This window comes from Artemia sp. Qi Xiang Cuo, chromosome 9 (assembly GCF_049724085.1).
Source record: "Artemia sp. Qi Xiang Cuo chromosome 9, ASM4972408v1, whole genome shotgun sequence".
Taxonomy (NCBI): domain Eukaryota; kingdom Metazoa; phylum Arthropoda; class Branchiopoda; order Anostraca; family Artemiidae; genus Artemia; species Artemia sp. Qi Xiang Cuo.
The window spans coordinates 36,479,201-36,499,997 of NC_142802.1; the positions used below are offsets into that span (position 1 = coordinate 36,479,201).

Genomic DNA, 20,797 nt, shown 5'->3' on the forward strand with positions numbered 1-20,797 from the left:
CTCCCAACACTCTAAAGTTTTGTTTCATGATTGGAAGAATGACCCTTCCACTTATATTACTCTAGGTGATTATTGAGTAGAACCAGTTGATAAAATAGTATACCTAGAGCTGCAACTAGGCTCTTCATTGCAGTCGACCCATTCCTTCCTTATCACACATATTGAACGGCGAATATCCAGCTCCTATGCTTTTTTCGTTAAATCCACTCTGAGATTTAAGCATCCACTACTGGCAATTATTTACACCGCTACCGCGGTGCCACATATATTATATGTAACACTTTTCTGGAATTTATTGTAAAACAGTGATAAGTCTAAAATCCACTCCGTATTTTTCGGTTTTGAAAAGTACCTACTAAAATTGCAACCTTGGACAAAAAATAGTTTTCTGATTTGGCGCTATAACCTAGCTGACCCAAATCTAGCTGTTCAGACCCTTATTAGCCGGCAAAAAATAAAACCAGCAATTCTAAAGCACGAGTGGGCAAGTTTGCTTGTTTAATTTTCCCTTTTGTTTCCCTTTTTATTTTTTTTTTTTTGATTTTTTTATTATTTTATTTTTTTTTTCTCCTTTCAAAAGTTGTTGTCTTTATTGCTATTTTCAAAGAAATTGTTGTTTTTGTTGTAATCTTTGAGTATGCTATCTTTCAGTTTCCCCTTTTCGTACTATTTTGTATACTATTTAAGAAGTTGTTGCTTTTGTTGTTATTATTATCGTTTTGTTCCCTCTTTTCGTATTTTTGTATACTCTGTCATTGTACATTTATTGTATACGACGGGTTTTCAATATATATTATATTATATTATATTATATATATATATATATATATATATATATATATATATATATATATATATATATATATATATATATATATATATATATACATATATAAATATATATATATATATATCACTCAGCATGCGGCAGGTTTTTATAGATAGATTCTCACTGTCGCTTTTATTCTAAACGCAGACAAATTGAGCCTTTTCTTGATGTCATGACGCCCAAAATGACCTTAAGTTAGAAATGGTACCTTTGTAAAATTACATTTTTTATTGGACCTTTAACTTTGGCCTCGGCTTGTCTTTTGTCATTATGAAAGACATATCGCCGAACTTTATTATTTCAATTGTTCAGGTGGTGGGACAAAAACTTCCTTTTCTTCCAAAAATTTATCTAGTCCGGATTTTGATTTTTTAAGGTAAAGAAGGCATTGACGACCACCTTTGTATCTTTTAATTATTCAGATGGTGGGACAAAATTTTCTTCTTTTGCCTTGGCTTGTCTTTTGTCATTATGAAAGACGTATCGCCGAGTGCGACAGGGCAGCCACACATTACCACGGTAAAAGAATTCTTTTTCTTCCAACGATTTATCGAGTCGATATTTTTGATTTTCAAAAGTATGGTGGGTATTGATGACCTTATCCATGTCAAAATCCAAAACCCAATCATCATCGCTATCATTTTCAATTTGTTTGGTTTGTTACACATCGGCTTATCTTTCGTCATTATGAAATAGGCTACATATCGCCGAACCTTCGTTTTTTTAACAAAGGTACGGGGCACTCGGCAGGCTTCTATATATAGGTTCTTACTGTCGCTTGTCTTCTAAACACATAAAATTTTAGCCTTTTATTGATGTCATGACGTCCAGATGCAACTTAAACTAGAAGTGGTGCCTTTGTAAAATTATATTTTTTTTATTGGACCATTAACTTTTGTCTCGACTTGTCTTTTGTCGTTATGAAAGACACTTCACCGAACCATTGTTTCTTTTAATTTTTCAGGTGGTGGGACAAAACTTCTTTTTCTCCCAACGATTTATCTAGTCCATGTTTTTGATTTTACAAGGTATGGAAGGCATTGACGACCACCTTTGTTTCTTTTAACTGTTCAGTTGGTTTAACAAAAACTCCACTTTTGCCTTGGCTTGTCTTTTGTCATTATGAAAGACATATCACCGAACCTTTGTTTCTTTTAATTGTTCAGGTGGTGGGACAAAAGCTTATTTTCTTCCAACGATTTATCAAGTCCATATTTATGATTTTCAAAGGTATGGTAGGTATTGGTGACCTTATCCATGTCAAAATCCAGAGCCCAATCATCATCGCTATCATTTCAATTTGTTTGCTTCGTTACACCTCGGCTTATCTTTCGTCATTACGAAATACATATCGCCGAATTTTTGTTTTCTTTTAAACAAAGGTACGGTAGGCATTGATGACCTTATCCAATGTCAAAATCCCAAACCTAATCATCATCGCTATCATTTTCAATTTTGAGACGTTTTGATTCTCGCTATCCAGGTTGATTTTCATTGACTCGCTGCTCTTCATTTTCATTTTTGACTGCCTCACTTGTTAGGTGTCGGATGTCTTCCAACCGCGTGTGTCTTTGCTCTTCATTTCATTTTTAACACGCTATAATTGTCGTTTTCGCATATCTTCTAACCGCCCGTATCTTTGCTCTTCATTTTCATTTTTGACACGTTTTTGGATTTTGATTACTTCAGATAATTTAGCAATGGCCCTTGCTTTAGCTTCCCGTATTGATGTTGTCGCAATTGATTGTCCAGGATGTCAAATTTCACATCTTATTACGTTTGATAGTTCAGGTGTTGGTTCCAAAAAATCATCATTTATAGTAACTGCATCTGCAAATTTTCGTTTTTCGGGCCTCTGAGCAGACATTATATTATATAAATAACTGTAGCGTTGGAAACTCATCAATCTTATTTATGCTATGCATGATATCATATAAGAAAATAATTACATGATGCCATACAGGATGTCATAAGAAATACTTATATGATGTAATAACATAGTACATGATGTCCTTTGCAAAAGTCAAAATTAAGGCTCTTAACAATTTTATCGGACTTCTGACTTATCTAGATCGTTTTTTCTGTGCAAGATTATCCCAAGATACCAAATTTCCCGAAAAAATATGTATCCGTTTTCGAGAAAATACATGCATACATAAATACATACATACACAATTATTACTCACATATAAAGATAGTATATATAGTTTCATATGAAAAGAAAGAAAAGAAGAAAAGCGATTACCACAAGAATACGATTTTCCAACCCAGAATCCATCTTCACATATAATTTTCCATGTAGTTTTCTCTCCAAGAATTCCCAATGCACAGCGAAACACTACCTCCGTACCATCAGGGAACCTATTATAGCAATAATAATTAAAAGAATGCATTGAAAGCAAAAATTTCACTTAAATAATGCAATAATTATTACTTGATATTAGCTTTAAAATCTGATCAGTAGCTCTTTACCCCGATTAAGTGGAGGGGGATAAGGTTTGAATTCCACTCTTTTGAAATATAAACAAACTTAAAATTTACACTGATTGGTTTCCGTGGAAAATAACGAAGGAGAGATACAGCAATAAATTTCTCATAGTTAAGACTCCCCATCTTCCCCTTAGTGTTCTCCACCTAAGAAATCCTAAATCTACCTCTGTTAGTAAATCAAAAAATTATTTCTAGGAAGCGCAGAGTGGTCTTGTACGCTTTCGAAAATCTGGTTTTAAAATCCTTGAAAGTCTTCGAAAGCGTATATTTTTCCACGTTCTTCCATGGTAGAGGATAGCTAAGAGTCATTTTTATAGTTTCAATATACGGAGCATTAGTATAAATATTCCTATTTACCCTAAATTAGGTTAAGCCTGTTCCCCTAAAGAAGATGCGTTTTATTCGCTAGTAAATTATTCCAAACGACATATTTTTTCTCAGATTCCACAGGAAATCAACTGATTCCTTGGGAGAGGGAGGGGGTATTCTTATAGCTTGTATTCCTTGGGAGAGGGAGGGGGTATTCTTCTAGCTTGTATGTAGTTCCAACTCATAGCAGCAGGATGCAGACACAAACCCCTAGCGCCTACATGTAAGGCCTGTGCTTAGTTAGAGCTAAGCGAAGTAATACTAATTAAGAGAAACTGAATACCATTATTAATATGCAACCGAGTGCCTATGGTATAGTCAAACTAAAGAAAAAATAATTATTATTTTTGTGAGTAACAAATGTCCAGTTCGGCCCCAGGGTTTTTTTTTTTTTTTGTTCCAGTATATACACTAAAATATGACACCTGTAACCGGGTTTGAAGCATAATTTAACATGCTCTCGTTGCTCAATAACCAGCGTATATGGCCCCCCCCCCTACACATAAATCCAAACCCATTGTCACTCCTCAAGTTTCGATAGAATATGAAAATGCTCCACGTAAAGCTCCATTGAAACGTACTAAACGTCATTTATTATGTGATGCAAATTATTTCTTAAAACAGAATTCATAAAAAGCATTTTATTTAAAAATAAAAGACATAAAAACATTTATCCATTCACCAGGTTTTGAGATACGGCATGATTTTCTAGAAGTGTTGAACGTGAAAAATATGCCGTATTTTTATCGTAGAATGCATAAAAATTATTTTCCAACATATCGTTGGAAGGAAATAGTTTGAGAAAGAGAGTTAGACGCAAATAGCGACGAAGACCACACTGCCTTTCCATCATAAACAAATAAGAAGAACAACAGGGAAATTTTTTTATACAAGACAGTAACTAAAGCTTTAAATTCTAATAGTACAAACATTTCCTTTGATTCTGCTTTAAGCAGTCACATATATGATAACCCTAGTCATAAAATTCTTTTTGAAGAAACTTGCCTTATTAGCAATGATTTAGGCATAAAACAGGTTGTTCGAGAGGCAATTGAAATTAAAATCAAAATAAATAGTAATATTTCTTTAAATAGAGATTTTGGGGAATATTCGCTTAATGCCCTATACACCAATTTAATTAAAAATGATTTGACTAATTATATTAAAAAACCAGTAAATAACTCCCCTCAACCTATTACGAACAGACCTTCTAGGCTTGCTGCCAAGAAGGCGAGATTAGCTTTAAAATCTTGTCTGTATGTATTTTAATTCCATCTGAATGAGTTGTTCTCTGTCCATTTCGTTTGGAGTACCAGTCCTGGTTGAACTTCCTTGAAGTAATGATATTAGGGCTGTTTTAAAACTTTTTTAAACAGTTTTAATGATTGAATTTTAATGTAAGTTTCTTTTATAGTGTTTTTATTCTCTTTGTCTGTTTTGCTGAGGACGGCCCTTGGATATAGGGTCGAAATATTCATTTAAATTTGCGTTCCACTGTCTTGTATAAAAAAAAAAAAAAAATTCCCTGTTGTTCTTCTTATTTGTTTATGAGAAAGAGAGCAGTGAAAATTTTGAAAAAAGAAATTTTCTCCGTATTTGTTGGCGCTGATGTGAAATATTAACAGCGACACCGTATGCACGGAGAAATTTTATTAATTTTTGTTGTATCCAAACAGTGGCATCCTAAATTCATGGAAATCAGGAGTTGTATTTGAGTTAACCAAAATTAGAGTTAAAAACAAAAAATTAGCATTTTTTGGGTAGCCCAAGTCTCCAAAATTAATCATAATAGCACCAGTTTCACCTTCTTTCTTCCTCTCCAATAGGCTCCCCATTTTGGAATATTATCGACCCTTCGGTTCTTGTTGGTGTACCACACGATTTTCTTCTAGATCCATGTAGTGGTAAAATGCCTCTATGTATAATATCCCCTCCAACCTGGAAACCACGATGTGAGCGATTCACTGAAAGGGAACGAATTGGTCATAATTCCTTTATTAAACATCAAAATACAATACAACAGTAATGCTAGTTCAGATATGATTTTAGTAAGCAATGTAGCATAAAGCCATCAATGAAAATTTTATTTCTGCATTATTATAAGTTTATTAGAACTTATTAAGAGTTTACAACTGGACTTACTAGGAGTTTCAGAAACTCATATCCCAGGGTTAGGAACCATGAAATTAGGTAACATAGAAATTTTTTACTCAGGAAGGAAGGATGGGGTATATAGGCAGGGAGTAGGGCTCATGATGAATAAAGAAGCTGCTAGGTCTTGTTTAGGTTGGGAAGGTATTAATAATAGAATTTTAGTCGCAAAGATCATAAGGTATATCGGAGTGTGGTTATTGATGTCAAAAGTAAAAATCACCATCTAGTAATGCCTAGGGTTAATTTAAAGCTGAAATTTAGGAACGGTAACAACCTTATGGGATGCTGGTAGACTGCAGAATGAAAATTTGAGAAAAAAATATCCAAGAAAAATTGAATACTAAACTGGAGAGTATAAAATTTGACAATGAAGAAGATTGATGGAATAATTTTAGGAAAAGAGTTTGTGATGTCGCTGATAGTATCTTAGAAACACAAGAAGTTAGAAACACAGCTAGGAATATTGGTGAAAATGCTTTATGTTTAATATTAATTAAAATTTAGAGGAAGAGGGGTTTGTACAAGAAATATTTTAGTGATAGATTATATGAAAATAAGATAAATTAAAAGAAAGTAAAAATGGGTTAAAATATGAATTAGGGAGGTGTAAAGTCGAGGCCACGTACAAAATTTGCAAAGATATGGAAGATACGACCAAACGGCATAATAGTAAAATATCGTACTGGCATGTTAATAAATTGGAAGGGTAAATGAGTTTTTTGAATATGGTGGTTACGAAGTTAGAGATAAGTCACTGAAGATTATGAATATTATTTTTGAAAAAGAGGATGCATAAAGTGATTTTAGGAAAACTCTAATTAAAGCCGTCGGTAAGCAAGATGATAAGAATGAGTGTGGTAATTATAGAGGCATTATTCTGGTTTCGTGTAAAAAGCACTACTTAGTATGTAGTTTTTAGACTTAGAGATGTTGTCGAATGTTTTCTTTTAGGATCCCTGCCATGCTGGGATAATTTCCATTCATTTACCAAAAGAATTTCCAAGCTGACTACTAGATTGAATTATTTCTGGAATATGTCTAATACTAGCATTTCTCTTCTAACTTTTTTATGAATGTTCTTATTGGCATTCAAAACAGCGGCTGACGTCAAAAGTATTTATTTCACAACTGCAACTACTTGGGACCTTGGTGGGGACTATCTGTAACTGTGACTATTTGCGATTATGACTAAAACTACTGACGACTGCAACTACTACAACTATGGTCTGATTTTGACTGCGATTGTGACTGCTACTGCATCTGCTACTACTGCTATAATAATTATTAGCACTACTACTGCTACTTTAGGACTAAACCAAAGGAGCATAAGCGCATCCAGGTTGTCAAAGTGACTTATTTACAATATCTCAGGAATGACTAAGGTTATGAAGCTGGATATATCAGGGAATATTGAGAAGAATTTCAAAGTAATTCAAAAGACTCCATCTGCATCCAGGTTCTCAAACGGGCGCATCTACAATATCTATAAATAAAAGTTCAAATAGGGATAAAATCTTTTTAATAGACAGTGATGATGATAACTGTGATAGAAATTCACAAAAATACCAGATATTCGGGTCACATATGAAGTGACCGTCATCAGTAGTAAAACTAAACTAAAACAATTTAAAACAAAAGTTTATATACCAAACCAAAAAAAAACTACATATTGTTTAATTCTCTAATTCTTTTCAAAGCGAAGGCGGAAGCTTCCGCTTTTGCTTTGAAAAGAATCTTCCTCTCAAAATAAGTGTGCCTTTACTCCCAAAATGTCATAAATTTCTTTTTTTTTCTGTATCATTTTCTGCAACATTATCACGGCTCAGCAATTACAATACAATGGTTTGTTATTGTGCCGTCTGGCTGCAACCTCCACATCTTCAGCAATTTTAGCCATGGCCTCAACTTTCCACCTTCTTAGTTCCTATTTTAGTGCTTTCTCTTCTCTCGTTGCATTCCTCTTATTTTCATATCATCTATCTCTTAAATATTTCTTGTATAATTCCTCCTCTTCTCTACTAAACTTAAAGTATTTTCGCTGATATTCATAGCTTGGTTTCCCCCCTAAGATACCATCTGCTACTTTACAACTGATTTTCCTAAAGTTATTCCATCCATCTTCTACATTATCAGATTTTTGATTATCCAATTTAATATTCAACTGTTCCTGGAAAGTCTCTCTCAAATTCTCATCCCTGAGTCTACGAACGTCATAAATTTTCAGAAGGTTAAAAATACCCGTAGAATCATAAAATCTGTAAATTATAACTACCGGTTTTCTTTCGGTCTAACATTTGTGTGTTAGAAAATGCAAAGTCGAGTCCAAAGGTCTACTAATGGAAAATAAAGGAGAGTAATAAGTCTATATATTTACAATTCTGATGATTTATGTGAAAGCACCAAAAGTACCAAAAATACCAGGACAAAAAGTATTGAAAGCACAGTCTTTTTTTTATTTATTAAACAAAAACCAACTAATCTATCGTCCAATGATAGGGAAATAGTAATTATGCTACAGTACTAAGCTTTGCAAAAATCAAATTACACTACTGCACAGCATTCGAAGTCAGACACAGGTGTACCTTCTTTACACGAAGGGAGAGAAAGCAAATCAAAATCTCCTAGCCAACATCCAATTTTCTTTGAGCCTTCGATCTTGTAGCCCTGCATGCAAGACATTTCAAGGTACTGTCCATGTGGAACTACTACCACTTCTGTTGTGTTGTAGTATATAGAGCTGTCTCTTTCAGGTCGTGTAACTTTGACCTCAGCAACAATTTTGCAGTGCTCTTTGAAATAGTACAATTTTTAAACCTGTTTCGATGTTAATTTAATTATAACTGTCAATACATGGTATTTTAATACATGGCTTTCAGACTATATTTCGCACTTTTTCCTATATATTCGCAGTTTTTTCTTCAAACCAGGTAGGCTAACTGAATAAACGAAAAAAAAAAAAAAAAAATAAACAGGTTCAATTGGCTTGCAAGGTCAACGGATAATCCTTTTTATAATCCTTTCGGTACTGTTCTAAAATCCGGGAAACACGCGATTGGTGAAGTTTGGTTAATGCTAATTAAATAAAACAAAATAGGATAAAAATATAATAGTTTAGAAACAAATTTCGGCTATGTATTTGCACATTATGGGGTGGGGGAGGGGTAAGACATAGCATATATTAAATACGTAACCGAACCTAACCTAGGTACCTCCCCCCCCCCTAAACCAGAAAAAACCAAAGTTCAAATATAGTTTCCGGAATGAGAAAGCCCTAGTTATACAGCGTCAGTTAGGCAATTACCGTGTAATGGCTATTTGAGTTTTGCTTTTCTCAACGCTTGTTTCCCGCATTTTAAAACAGTGCCATCCTTCATATATTAATGAGGGAGGCCTCAGTGAGGGAGCGTTCAGAGGGTACTGCCGTACCCCCTCCATTGAAAACTATTGAGATGTACGAGCTGCTGCCCTAGATACTCTATTTATTGTTCGTTAGAACACTAATACATTCATAGGTGACAAGCTTAAACCTGTGCACAACTAGTGTGTCTTTTATTGGTATTCGATACGCTTGAGGGTAGGAAAAATTATTGTCACCTAGAATGAAGTGTTTTTGCAATGATTATAAACAATAATAGAACACAGTGACGTAGTTTCTGAATAATTAGTAGTTCATTTATAGTATATGACTCTGAAAAGCGGTACACAAGTTTATATTACTAACTAGGTTGAATAAGATTATATTCAATATAACCTTATTCTGAACAGCAAGAGATGAAGTTTCCAGCCCTAGCTCCCACTAGATGACTTTCCATGCAACAAACTATGAGAAGCATATTGAAAGCATGGCATACTCTAGAAGTTTATTGGCAAGAACTGGCTGAACAAAACCCGACTCATGGCAACGACCAGACACTTTTGACACTGAAAAATCCATACCAAAGGATTCTTTTCGAAATTGATGACTATGCTTTGGGCGTATTCAATGACTTTAATTTTCTGTGCCAGTCAGATGCACAACGATCTTACTTGCTTAAAAAAGAACTGCTAGAAGTTGTGAATAGCCTTTGTCAAAATTTCATGGTAAAAGACTATGTGAAACAAATTGATTCAAATCAGTCTGTAAACCTTAAAAAATAGGAATTTTTCCTACCCATCTCTAAGGTTTACCTGGGACCAGAGGCGACAGCTCGTCTGTGTTCCTTAAAAGGAAAATATACAAAGTTCACGGAGAAATGCAAGAGTATCGAGGAGATTGCCCAGAAGTTTTATATTGTAGCTGTGTCCCAGCTAGTCAACCGGTTTGTATTTGATCACGACATTTACAACTTCGTTGGATTGTAGACCCAAAAGTCGCATTGGATGGTGATATTCCATCGTTGCAGCTTTTTTGCCAAAAGTTCGGGCACCCCTCGTGGGATTTTGGGCTGGTTGAAAAAGAGTGGCAGGCATTGATGCTGCTTAGTCCAGACGACAGTTTTCTCACTGGCGGAATCCCGATTGATTTTTGGAACTGGGTGGCATCCATCAAGACGCCAAGTGGAGTGCTAAAGGTCACCAGCGTTCTTCATGTCCTTCGGTTTTTTTTTTTTGGACTTATCTCCTCAATTGTCGTTGGGGAAAGACTTTTCAGCGTTCCGAAAACAGTTAAAAATAAAAAAAGGAAAAGGCCCAAAAACGTAACTTTAGTTGAAGTAACGTCTGCCTAGTATTGGGCAAGGAGCAAAGGCTCCTCTACTTTTACCAAAAGTCTAAGGAAAAAAATGAAGTCCGTGAAATCTGATGTAAATGCGTCCAAATGCGTCGCTTTTTTAGGCGTTGGAAAGGGCGAAGAGGATTGCGACAACAACAATAACTTAGAGTATTAATTTCAGCATTTGGTGTTTTCTCTTAAATCTTATCATCTGGTAATTCTAAATCAATTTTTCTAAATACAGTTAAAGTGCGTTTATATTCAGCATTTTCTGGAAAACTAGAAGACAGGTAGTTGTGTACATTACTTAAAATTGAATAATTCGCAAGATCGAAATACAGGCACTGTCCTTAAATCAAGCTTTAACTGATCATTTTTGCTACTATACTCTGCTTAAAATTAACAACTAACAAAAAAAAATTCAAAAAAAAAATAATGCGTTAAAAAGCGACCGGTTGGATATCATTCATGCCAATCCTTCGTACCAATTCAAATAAAACGAGGGTGTTGCAAAATTAGTAATAGAGAAGGAAAAAATAATGACAAAGACAAACAAATAAATAAAATATATTCAATTGGTCCAGAATCTGAGATCTGGACCCGGAATCTATAAATTAAAACCGAACTTAACTAGTCGATAAATACAAAGCATTGTTTTAAACATCAAAAGAAGATACTTTGGTAAACGTAAAAGGTCTTGAGTTGCACATTAAGTCGTCTTGAAAAAATGCTATTAAAAGTCAGCCTAACAAGGCTTTACTTGTAACATGGAAAGAAATCAGAAAATGGGGAAACTCTTAGGGATTTTGGCATTGAAAATAGGGGTTTCTAGGGATTTTCCACCAGCCTTTTAGTGATTAAAAAAATTGGAAGTGGAAACACTGGTAATATAGCGAAAGAAACAATTTTGTTAACATTCCTGTTCAAATAGTAAGCACAATAGCATACTTACTTCCGGATTGTGTATACTTTATTCTACTTTTTTTTGCACTTAAATACTTTATTTCCACATTAGTGAAACGGAAGCACTGTTATATTGCAAGTTTTAATCCGTCCAAAGTTTTAAAAGTTCTGCCATCTATTGTTACTAGTCATTTCTATTCGTGAATTATGTTGAAGTTATAATTTCTATGGATTTTAACTGACAGCGAAGAAACAAAACCAGAGCAAATGGTTAGATACTAGTGCCAATTTGCCAACATTTTATTTCTTTCCGAAACATTTAAGCGTGCATTGCACGCACAAATTTATAGTTCAATTTTTGGCAAACTCAATTTTTGTTTCTAATATACTACAAGGTACATCATATATATATATATATATATATATATATATATATATATATATATATATATATATATATATATATATATATATGTATATATATATATATATATATATATATATATATATATATATATATATATATATATATATATATATATATATATATATATATATATATATATATATATATATATATATATATATATATATATATATATATATATATATATATATATATATAGGGTCCGACTAGGGACCGACTGGCTGCAAAGTTGATATGACTTATCTAGGGTCCGACTGGCTGCAAAGTTGATATGATACTTTTAAATCCATTCCTCGGATGCCTTACCGAGTTGTTGCTCCTGCAACACTATTGGTGGTGAAGCCGACAAGGAGTTGCTTCAATATTTCACGTTGCCTATGCAATGCAAATTTAATTTCGGTTATTTTTAAAGTTTGAATTTCACTCTTTAATCTATATTGAAAAAAAAACTAGCCTTGGAAATTTGATTCATATTCAAGAAGGCAATGACACTTATCAGGCCTGCACAAAAATTGATTTGGAATAAACATATAAAAGTTGCACTGTTTTTTTTTCACGGTTGAAAGAAATTCAGAACAATAAGAAGATAAGTCTGCAAGCAACGACTTGAATTTTGGAGGTCACAGTAATTACAGTGGTCAAGTTTGGCCCTGAGATGTGGGTGCTGTGAACTGCAGGACTACATGCTGAACGTTTTCCACGGGAGTTGTCAAGGATAGTTTCAGGTACTTGTTTGACTGACGGTAAATCAAGAAACAAGCAGTTTGTTCAGTCCAAAAAACAAAATATGGTTCAATCCTAATTTCTAGGCAATTGTCAGAGAATGTTTAATATAGGTAGGCAACGTCTTAAGGGTGAAGGATATGATAGATTGCCAATGAGCTTTTTGATTACCCACCTGGGCTTCAAACCAAAAGCAAGTTGTTCCCGGTTGGGATTGGATTAGGTGATAAGAAATAATATAAAATAAATTAAAAATTTGTTGGTGGGGTTAAAGGGAAAGCTTTCGATAGATTAAGGGAGGAGTATGCGCAGCTGTCTTAGCCTTCAGTGCATTGGTGCTCCAACGAGTTGCAAGCAGTATTAACAGTAGTAGGATCATATTAGGTAATATGAAAGATAATTGCTTCCTAAAGCCAATAGGTTCTATCCTCTTTTCCAAGAACTAAAGAATCAAATTTATCTTAGTCCTAAATTTATTTATCATTTCGTTTATTTATCATTAAATTACATCATTATTAACTTAGTTATTATAGGTCAAATTTTTTATCTATAAAACATTCAAAGTTGTTTTTAGCTTGAAAAGAAACCAAATCTAAGATTCTATGCCTCCCACTCCCCTTAGCAAGGAAAGCGCATACTTGTTGTAAAATAGAAATTACATTTGAAACAAGTACCATACATAAATTTACACACTATTAAAACATGTGATTAATTTTATTTATTGACACAAGAAATAGCTAGTTGTATACCCGGTCTTAGCCACCTTTGATTTTCGTGGGTACTGGACCGCTGCTACCCCAATTTTAGACAGCTAACACGCTGCTACCCCAATTTTAGACAGCAAAGAATGAAAACCCGGTGCCGAAGGACATATTTAACACGGGCCCTGATGCTAGTGTGCATTTTGGAGGAAGTTAATTCCTGTGGGAGTTGTCCTAGATTAAGTAAGCATAGTCTAGCTTTAAACTACCTGGATAGCTCATATCAGCCATACAGCGGCTGGCGACTCTGCATTTGTATTCTGAGCGTAGTATGTAATACAAATAAATCGGTTTTAGACTATCTGAATGTTGCCACGTCCTTTAATGATAATTAATTAAAAGAACTTTTTCCACAGAATAAGTTTTTCCAAAAAAAGGAAAGAACTCCATTAGACAAAAAATGAGAAAAATAAAACCAAATAATCTACAAAGCTTGAAACTACCACAAATCAGCATCGATAAATAAATGAAACCCAAAACGAACAGTAATTACAATAAATAACCAAGTCAAACTCAAAACAAGCAGAAATTAAAATAATTTGGGCTCAAAACCCCTATGCCTTCCCAAGGCCAGAATATAATTTTCACTTTACTGAAAAAATATAAATGTTTTTACTTTTATAACTTTAATAATTCAAATAATATTAACATTTTGATTACTAAATATCATTATATGTATATTAAACTGGCAATGCACATTCATTTGCATTTCTTCAGTAAAATGCAAATTATGTTCTGGCCTTGGGAAGGCATAGGGGTTTTGAGCCCAACTTATGTTAATTTCTGCTCGGTTTGAATTTGACTTGGTTATTTATTGTATTTCTGTTCCTTTTGGGTTTCATTTATTTATCGATGCTGATTTGTGGTAGTTTCAAGCTTTGTAGATTATTTGATTTTATTTTGTTCATTTTTTGTTTAATTGAGTTCTTTACTTTTCTTTGAAAAGCTTATTTTGTGGAATTTCTTTTTAATTAATTTCAGTTCGTTTTATATTGATAATTGTCTTTTCAGGGAAAAAGAAAATAATACTTTAAATCTTTTCGTTTTTTTAGGAATTTATAGTTTGGCCTGCTACTTGTATGCTGGAGAAAAATTTTCAGCAATTTTAGCAACATACACCTCTTTAAAAATCTGGACACACATAGTAGTGTTTAATTTAGTTTCATACCTCCTCTAGTTGACCTGAAATGGAAAACTTGATACCATTCGCAAAACAATCTGTTTACTTTCTTTGATAGCTTGGATACACTTAGGCTATTTTGATTTGGTTAAATTTTAAGAGCGGAAGTAGCCCCGAAAGTTTGAACATAATAACCTCAGTCGTTCTTGGGATACTGCTGAGATGCCTTATTGGGAGTTAACATTAACACAATGCATTTTGATTTAATCTTAAGGTAACATTTAGTTTTTAGACATAAAGGCAAATGGGAGGCTGGGCCTGGGAGGGGTATTAGTTTTCCTCCTATCACTTTCGACTATTAAAAAGGGCATCAGCCCTTTCTATTTTCAATCGAATGAGCCCTTTTCGAAGTTCCTACGACAACTCCTTCGATACGAAGTGCCCTGGTCTAAACAACAACAACAACAAACAAATAACACGTTATACCCACATCGATCTTTACTATAAAAATGTCAAGCTTTCCAATCACTTTCGACTATTAAAAAGGGCACTAGGACTTTCGATTTCCAATCGAATGAGCCCTTTTTGAGTTTCTACGACAACGCTTTCTATAAACACCTTATGTGCCCCCAGGGCATAAATTACAATCCTTACCCTAAGGGCTATGAGGGGGGGGGGCGGGTGTCATCCTCAAATACATCATTTCCAGAACTTTCTACTACGTTTAACAAAATGGCTATCTCTAAAATTCGATTGAATGTGTTTGGGGAAATGGTGGGCGTGAGAGGGGGGTTATCCAGTCTCCACTCACTTTCAACTATTAAAAAGGGCAATTTCAATTTTGATTGGATGTGTTTGAGGGACTGGTGGGCTTGAGAGGGGCGTAAGTCACTCTCCAATCACTTTCAACTATTAAAAAGGACACTAGCCCTATGGTGGGCTTGAGCGGGGGGTTAATTAGTCTCCACTCACTTTCGACTATTAAAAAGGGCAATTTCGATTTTCAATCAAATGAGCCCTTTTTGAAATCTCTACAACATCTTTCTATATAAACCTTATATGCCCCCAGGGCATAACTGACAACCCTTGCACTGAGGGTACTGATCTAAGAGACCTAATTTCCAGAACTTTCAAATACGTTGAACAAAATGGATTTCTCGAAATTTTTATTGGATGTGTTTGGGGAAATGGTGGGCGTGAGAGGGGGGTTAGTTGCCCTTCAATCACTTTCGACTATTAAAAGGGCACTAGCCCTTTTATTTCCCAATTGAATGAGCCCTTTTGAAGTTTCTACAACATCGCTTTCTATAAAAACCTTGTATGCCCCAGGGCATAGCTTACGACCGTGGGGGTTAGGACTGTGGGGGTGGAGGGGTTGTCATCCTTAAAGACCTAATTTCAAAAACTTTAAACTACGTTGAATAAAATGGCTATCTAAAAATGTTGATTGGATGTGTTTGGGGGAATGGTGGGCGAGAGATTAGTTGCCCTCAAATCACTTTCGAGACTATTAAAGAGGGCACTAGCCCTTTGAATTTCCAATCGAATGAGCCTTTTTTCAAGTTTCTACTACAAATATTTCCATAAAAACTTATATGCCCCCAGGGCAAAACTTATAACCCTTGCCCTGAAGACTGTGGGGGGAGTGTTCTAATCAATGGTATAATTTCCTGAACTTTAAACTGCGTGGAACAGAATGGCTCTCTCAAAATTTCGATTGATGTTTTTGGAGAAATGGTGGGCGTGAGAGGGGGGTTAGTTGCCCTCAAATCACTTTCAACTATTTAAAAGGGCACTAGACCTTTGAATTTCCAATCGAATGAGCCTTTTTTGAAGTTTCTACGACAAGGCTTTCTATAAAAAGCTTAAATGCCCCCAGGGTATAACTTACAACCCTTGCCCTGCGGGCTGTCAGGGAGTGTCGTCCTCAAAAACATAATCTGTATCTGGAAATCAACAACGCTGAACAAAATGGCTATCTAAAAATTTTGATTGGATGTGTTTGGGGAAAAGGTGGGCGTGAGAGGGGGTTAGTTGCCCTCAAATCACTTTCGACTATTTAAAAGGGCACTAGACCTTTCAATTTCCAATTGAATGAGCCCTTTTTCAAGTTTCTACGACAAAGATTTTGATAAAAACTTATATGCACCCAGGGTATAACTTATAACCCTTGCCCTGAAGACTGTGGGGGGAGTGTCCTGCTCTGGGATGCCAAATGGACACTTTTAGTGCCTTTTGGATACTTTTTCACACTGAAGGACACCGGGACACTATTGGATCAAAAAAGGCAGCTTTTTGAAATAAAGAACACTTTTTGGACATTTTTCCAAATCAAAAATTACATGTCTTTATTTTCTTCTTCTTTTTTACTTTTTCTTTTAATTTGTACTTTACTTTTAAGCTTTGGTAACGGCTTGGGGATTTTTCTTAGATGTTTTTGTGCCCTGTGCAAGCACTATTTATCAACCCAATAGGACCTAAAGTCTTAACCAATTTAGTATGCTATAGCTATCAAGTCCATCCTCTTATTCTATCCTACGGTTGACGTTTGTCATCAAGTCGGTCAACTTCAAATACCTACCTACTGCTGGCAAAGTCACCAAGGCCACTGAGAAGGCTGGAAAGAAGAAGTGAATGGCATTCCCTGCTGGCACGTCCCACGTAAATCCCTGCGCCGTGTAGCCGTTTGCATATGGCGGATATTATAAGCCTTCTGAAGCCTATTGCTGAGTCTCAGTTAGAGCAAAGGGGTAGCTAAGCTAGAAAATTTACATGGTGGTGGTGAGCATCCAGGCACTAAGGCTCGACTCTCTATTCCCAGGTTGGATAAGATGTCCGCTAGTGCACCTCAAAGTGGTGAAGGGGTTTAAACATCACCGAGCTCCACGCCAAGCAAGGTGATGGTCAACACGCTTTGGCTGACCGCAAGACTGGGGACCTTGTGATGTACCTTATCCCCAAGAAACGCTCAAGAATGATGACAAATATGATGATTGAAAGTTAGGCTATGGCATCCCCGGCATTCTGCAATGTGACGAGAATGCCGTTCTCGCCGAAAAGTATGCTAGCTACCGTCCTATCAAGAAGACAAGGCTTGAATATCGGCCTCTGGAACCTGTGCTCGATTTAATGTTTGTTGACACAATTTTTTGTAGCAGACGAATATTATCTTTATAACTTTGATAATCTGTTTATTTCTGACACGAGACTAAATGGACAATACATCTTGACCCTTGAATTCTCGGGTGGGAAGGCGGTCTCTATTTTTAACTTAGGACTATTAGATGGATCTGACCGGCCAGGAGTAGGTATCCTGTTTTCCCCCATTCCAATCACTGGGCTCATCGAGTATGAGCCTGTGTCTGAGAGAATCGTACTGGCAAGAATTAAAGGTCGCACGAACAATCTGACTATCCTTAGCGTTTACGCCCCAATAAGAGATACCACTGAACAGGAAAAAGATCAGTTTTTCAGTGACCTGCAGACAGTCATTGATAAGATTCCCCGGAAAGATATCCTCCTAATTGGAGGCGACTTCAATGCCAGAATCGGAAGAAAGCTGAATAACTTGGAACAGGTGATTGGCAAGTACGGCCTCGGAGAGCGGTGCAGAACTGGAAACAGGCTTCTGCTGTTCGCAATGCAGAACAACCTCGCTGTGGCTAACACCTGGTTTAGGCACAAGTCGTGTCATACGTATACACGGAAATCTCGTGAGGGAAGAGCAATGACCAAAATAGATTATCTCCTTGTATCCCGATGATGGAGATCCATGGTGTTGGACCCGAGAGTGCGCAGAGGTGCTGACACGGAATCACAAAATGGATCTGACCACTTCTTGCTGAAGACAAATCTAAAGTACAGACTTAGCTCAAGGAAGACTACTATGCCAAACCAGAAAATAGACGTGTCGAAGGTGAAAGTAGATGAGTACTGAGGAGCGTTTGTCCTTAAACTCTCAAACTGATTCGTTGTCCTTCAAGATGACACCGAGGAAGCAACCCCGACTGATGAGTGCCCCAACTGCCCCAAGATAAAGATTGAAAAGAAATGGAGCAAACTCAAGGACCACATCAATGAAGCTGCCTCAAACATACTTGGGTTTGTCAAGCGTAAAACCAAGAAATGGATCTCAGAAAAGAAACTCAAACTCTGCCAAGAAAAAAGAAATGACCAACATGAAATCTCCCACATACAAAGCGCTGCGACAAGAATGTCACAAATTGGGAAGAGCTGACAAAAAGCCTACTGGTTTAATGTTCCCAGTGATATGGAAAGAGCCGCATAACGGAACGATACACGAAAACTCTATCAGATACTTGGAGAATGCACTGGGAAGAAGAAGCAAACTACCATCCTCTTGCTTAAGGTGAAGGTTGGGAAAATACTCACAAGCAACGAGGAGCATATCAAAAAATGGTGTGCTCATTTACAAGAGCTATCGAGACCAGAAGACAATAGTAATCAAAAGCAACCACTTATTGCACCGCAGAACCGCCCACGCGGCCAGGCTTATTAAATGTATGTACGGAACCAACCTCCAGGGATGAATTAATTAAGGCGATCCAAGTTTTGAAAAACCATAAAAGCACAGGAATAGCTGAGATTCCTGCCGAGCTACTGAAAGCTCTCCCTGATGTGGTGATGGATAAACTTCATAGCGTGATAACTGAAGGCTGGGACAATGAATACATCCCAGATGACTGAAAGACCTCAATAATTGTCCCTATCTTCAAAAAAGGAGGCCTAATGGACTGCAAAAACTACCAAGGTATATCCCCTATCCCCATTGCTGCCGAGCTGTTCCCAGTTATACCTTTAAATAGATTCAGAGACACCAGAAACAAACGAACGGGACTCAACCAAGCAGGATTCAGGCCTGGCATGGGTTGCTGTGACCATATTTTTAGCCTTTGGCAACTCCTTGAACACTGGTTTAAACGCCATCATGTGATAATCCAACTCTTCATAGACTTCATTACCGTGTTTGATTTGGTCCATCGTGATCCAATATGGGAAGTAATGAGAGAGGACGGTGTGCCTGAGGAGATCATCAATCTCCTCAAGGCGTACTATGCTGGAATAAATACCCGGGTAAAAGTCGATGGCGATCTTTCAGATCTGGTCCTGATCGAGGAGGGTGTATGTCAGCGCTGTGTCCTTTCACCATCTTTGTTCAACTTCGTCATCGATTGGATCCTCAGGGTCCTGGACAAGTATAAAGGCGTTGCAGTGAGTCCTTCTTCTCCGTCACAGATCTTGACTATGCTGACGATGTGGACATGCTTGCTGAATCTGTTGCAGAAGCCCAGGCTATGATAAATGACATGGCAGTCAAGGAACTCTCGACTGGTCTCCAAATAAGCATACCAACAACAAGAACCATGCGAACAGATGGGATGGATGGAACCCCTGTTGCCCTAAATGGTAATCAGATAGAGAACGTCCAGTCGTTCAAATACCTCGGATTGATGGTAAACCTTGCAGGCAAATCTTCTGAAGAAATCCAGAGCTGCACATCGTCAGACTGAAGTGTCTTCCTTCAACTAGGGTAAAGGTACCAATGATTCGACAGTTTTTTGTATAAAACCAGTTTTTCTACTCTAGAAGTCTTAATTTAAAGACTTTCGGTTTGAAAAGGGTTTCAGTATGTAGGAAAAACATCTAGAAATCTAACTGTTTGATGAGAACTTTGAATGTTTGTCTGGAAAGGGTACAAAACTCCAATTTTCCAAAATTAGAGCATTTTCACCTACAAATTCGACACAACAAAAAGTTACCTGTTTTCGATGCAAGTTGGAACCCAATTCGACACCCGTCTAAATACTTTGGGAATACTTGTGGGCGGAACCTGGTGTATTTGACACATATATTCTTGTTTCTTTGTTTTTCTTCAACTTCATTGAATGTATAAAAGTATAAAAGACTATGCAAAAAGTAGAAGTAATAAAACTAACAAAGTCGTTTCAAGTATGTAGTATTTGGTATAACCAAATCGGTACAACATATTTTAATATACATTATTAAATACAAATAGTATTTAGTATAACAAATTTAGTATAACAAAATTGTTTCACTAGCATTTCGGAAGGGATAGGGTACAGGAAAACGGGAGTGGATTTCAAGAAATTTAAGAAGTATATTTGATTTAGTGGATTTTATTTTCATATGCAGATTCTTAGTTTCTTCCAAAACATAGGCCTACGCATCATTTCGTATAAGATTTTGTATTCGATAAAATTTGTATTTTTTATTCGGATGAAGGATAAACAAGGGTATAATCTAAAAAAATATGGGGGGGGGGGGGCAAAATCAGGTGGGAGGGGGGGGT

At 36.0% G+C, this 20,797-nt stretch overlaps 1 protein-coding gene across 2 annotated transcripts in view; it reads right to left on the reverse strand.

Moving 5' to 3' along the window:
* Nucleotides 1–20,797, reverse strand: part of Hasp (Hig-anchoring scaffold protein) — a 359,559-nt gene that overhangs the window by 76,429 nt on the left and 262,333 nt on the right. The window contains exons 14-16 of one of the 2 annotated variants that reach the window (XM_089094508.1): nt 8,425–8,631; nt 5,493–5,652; nt 3,075–3,190 (exon numbers count right to left, since the gene is read on the reverse strand). In XM_089094508.1, coding sequence (XP_088950634.1) covers nt 3,075–3,190; nt 5,493–5,652; nt 8,425–8,631 — 483 coding nt within the window. The remainder of the gene's footprint in view (nt 1–3,074; nt 3,191–5,492; nt 5,653–8,424; nt 8,632–20,797) is intronic. The other variant, XM_089094509.1, reaches the window with a different exon arrangement.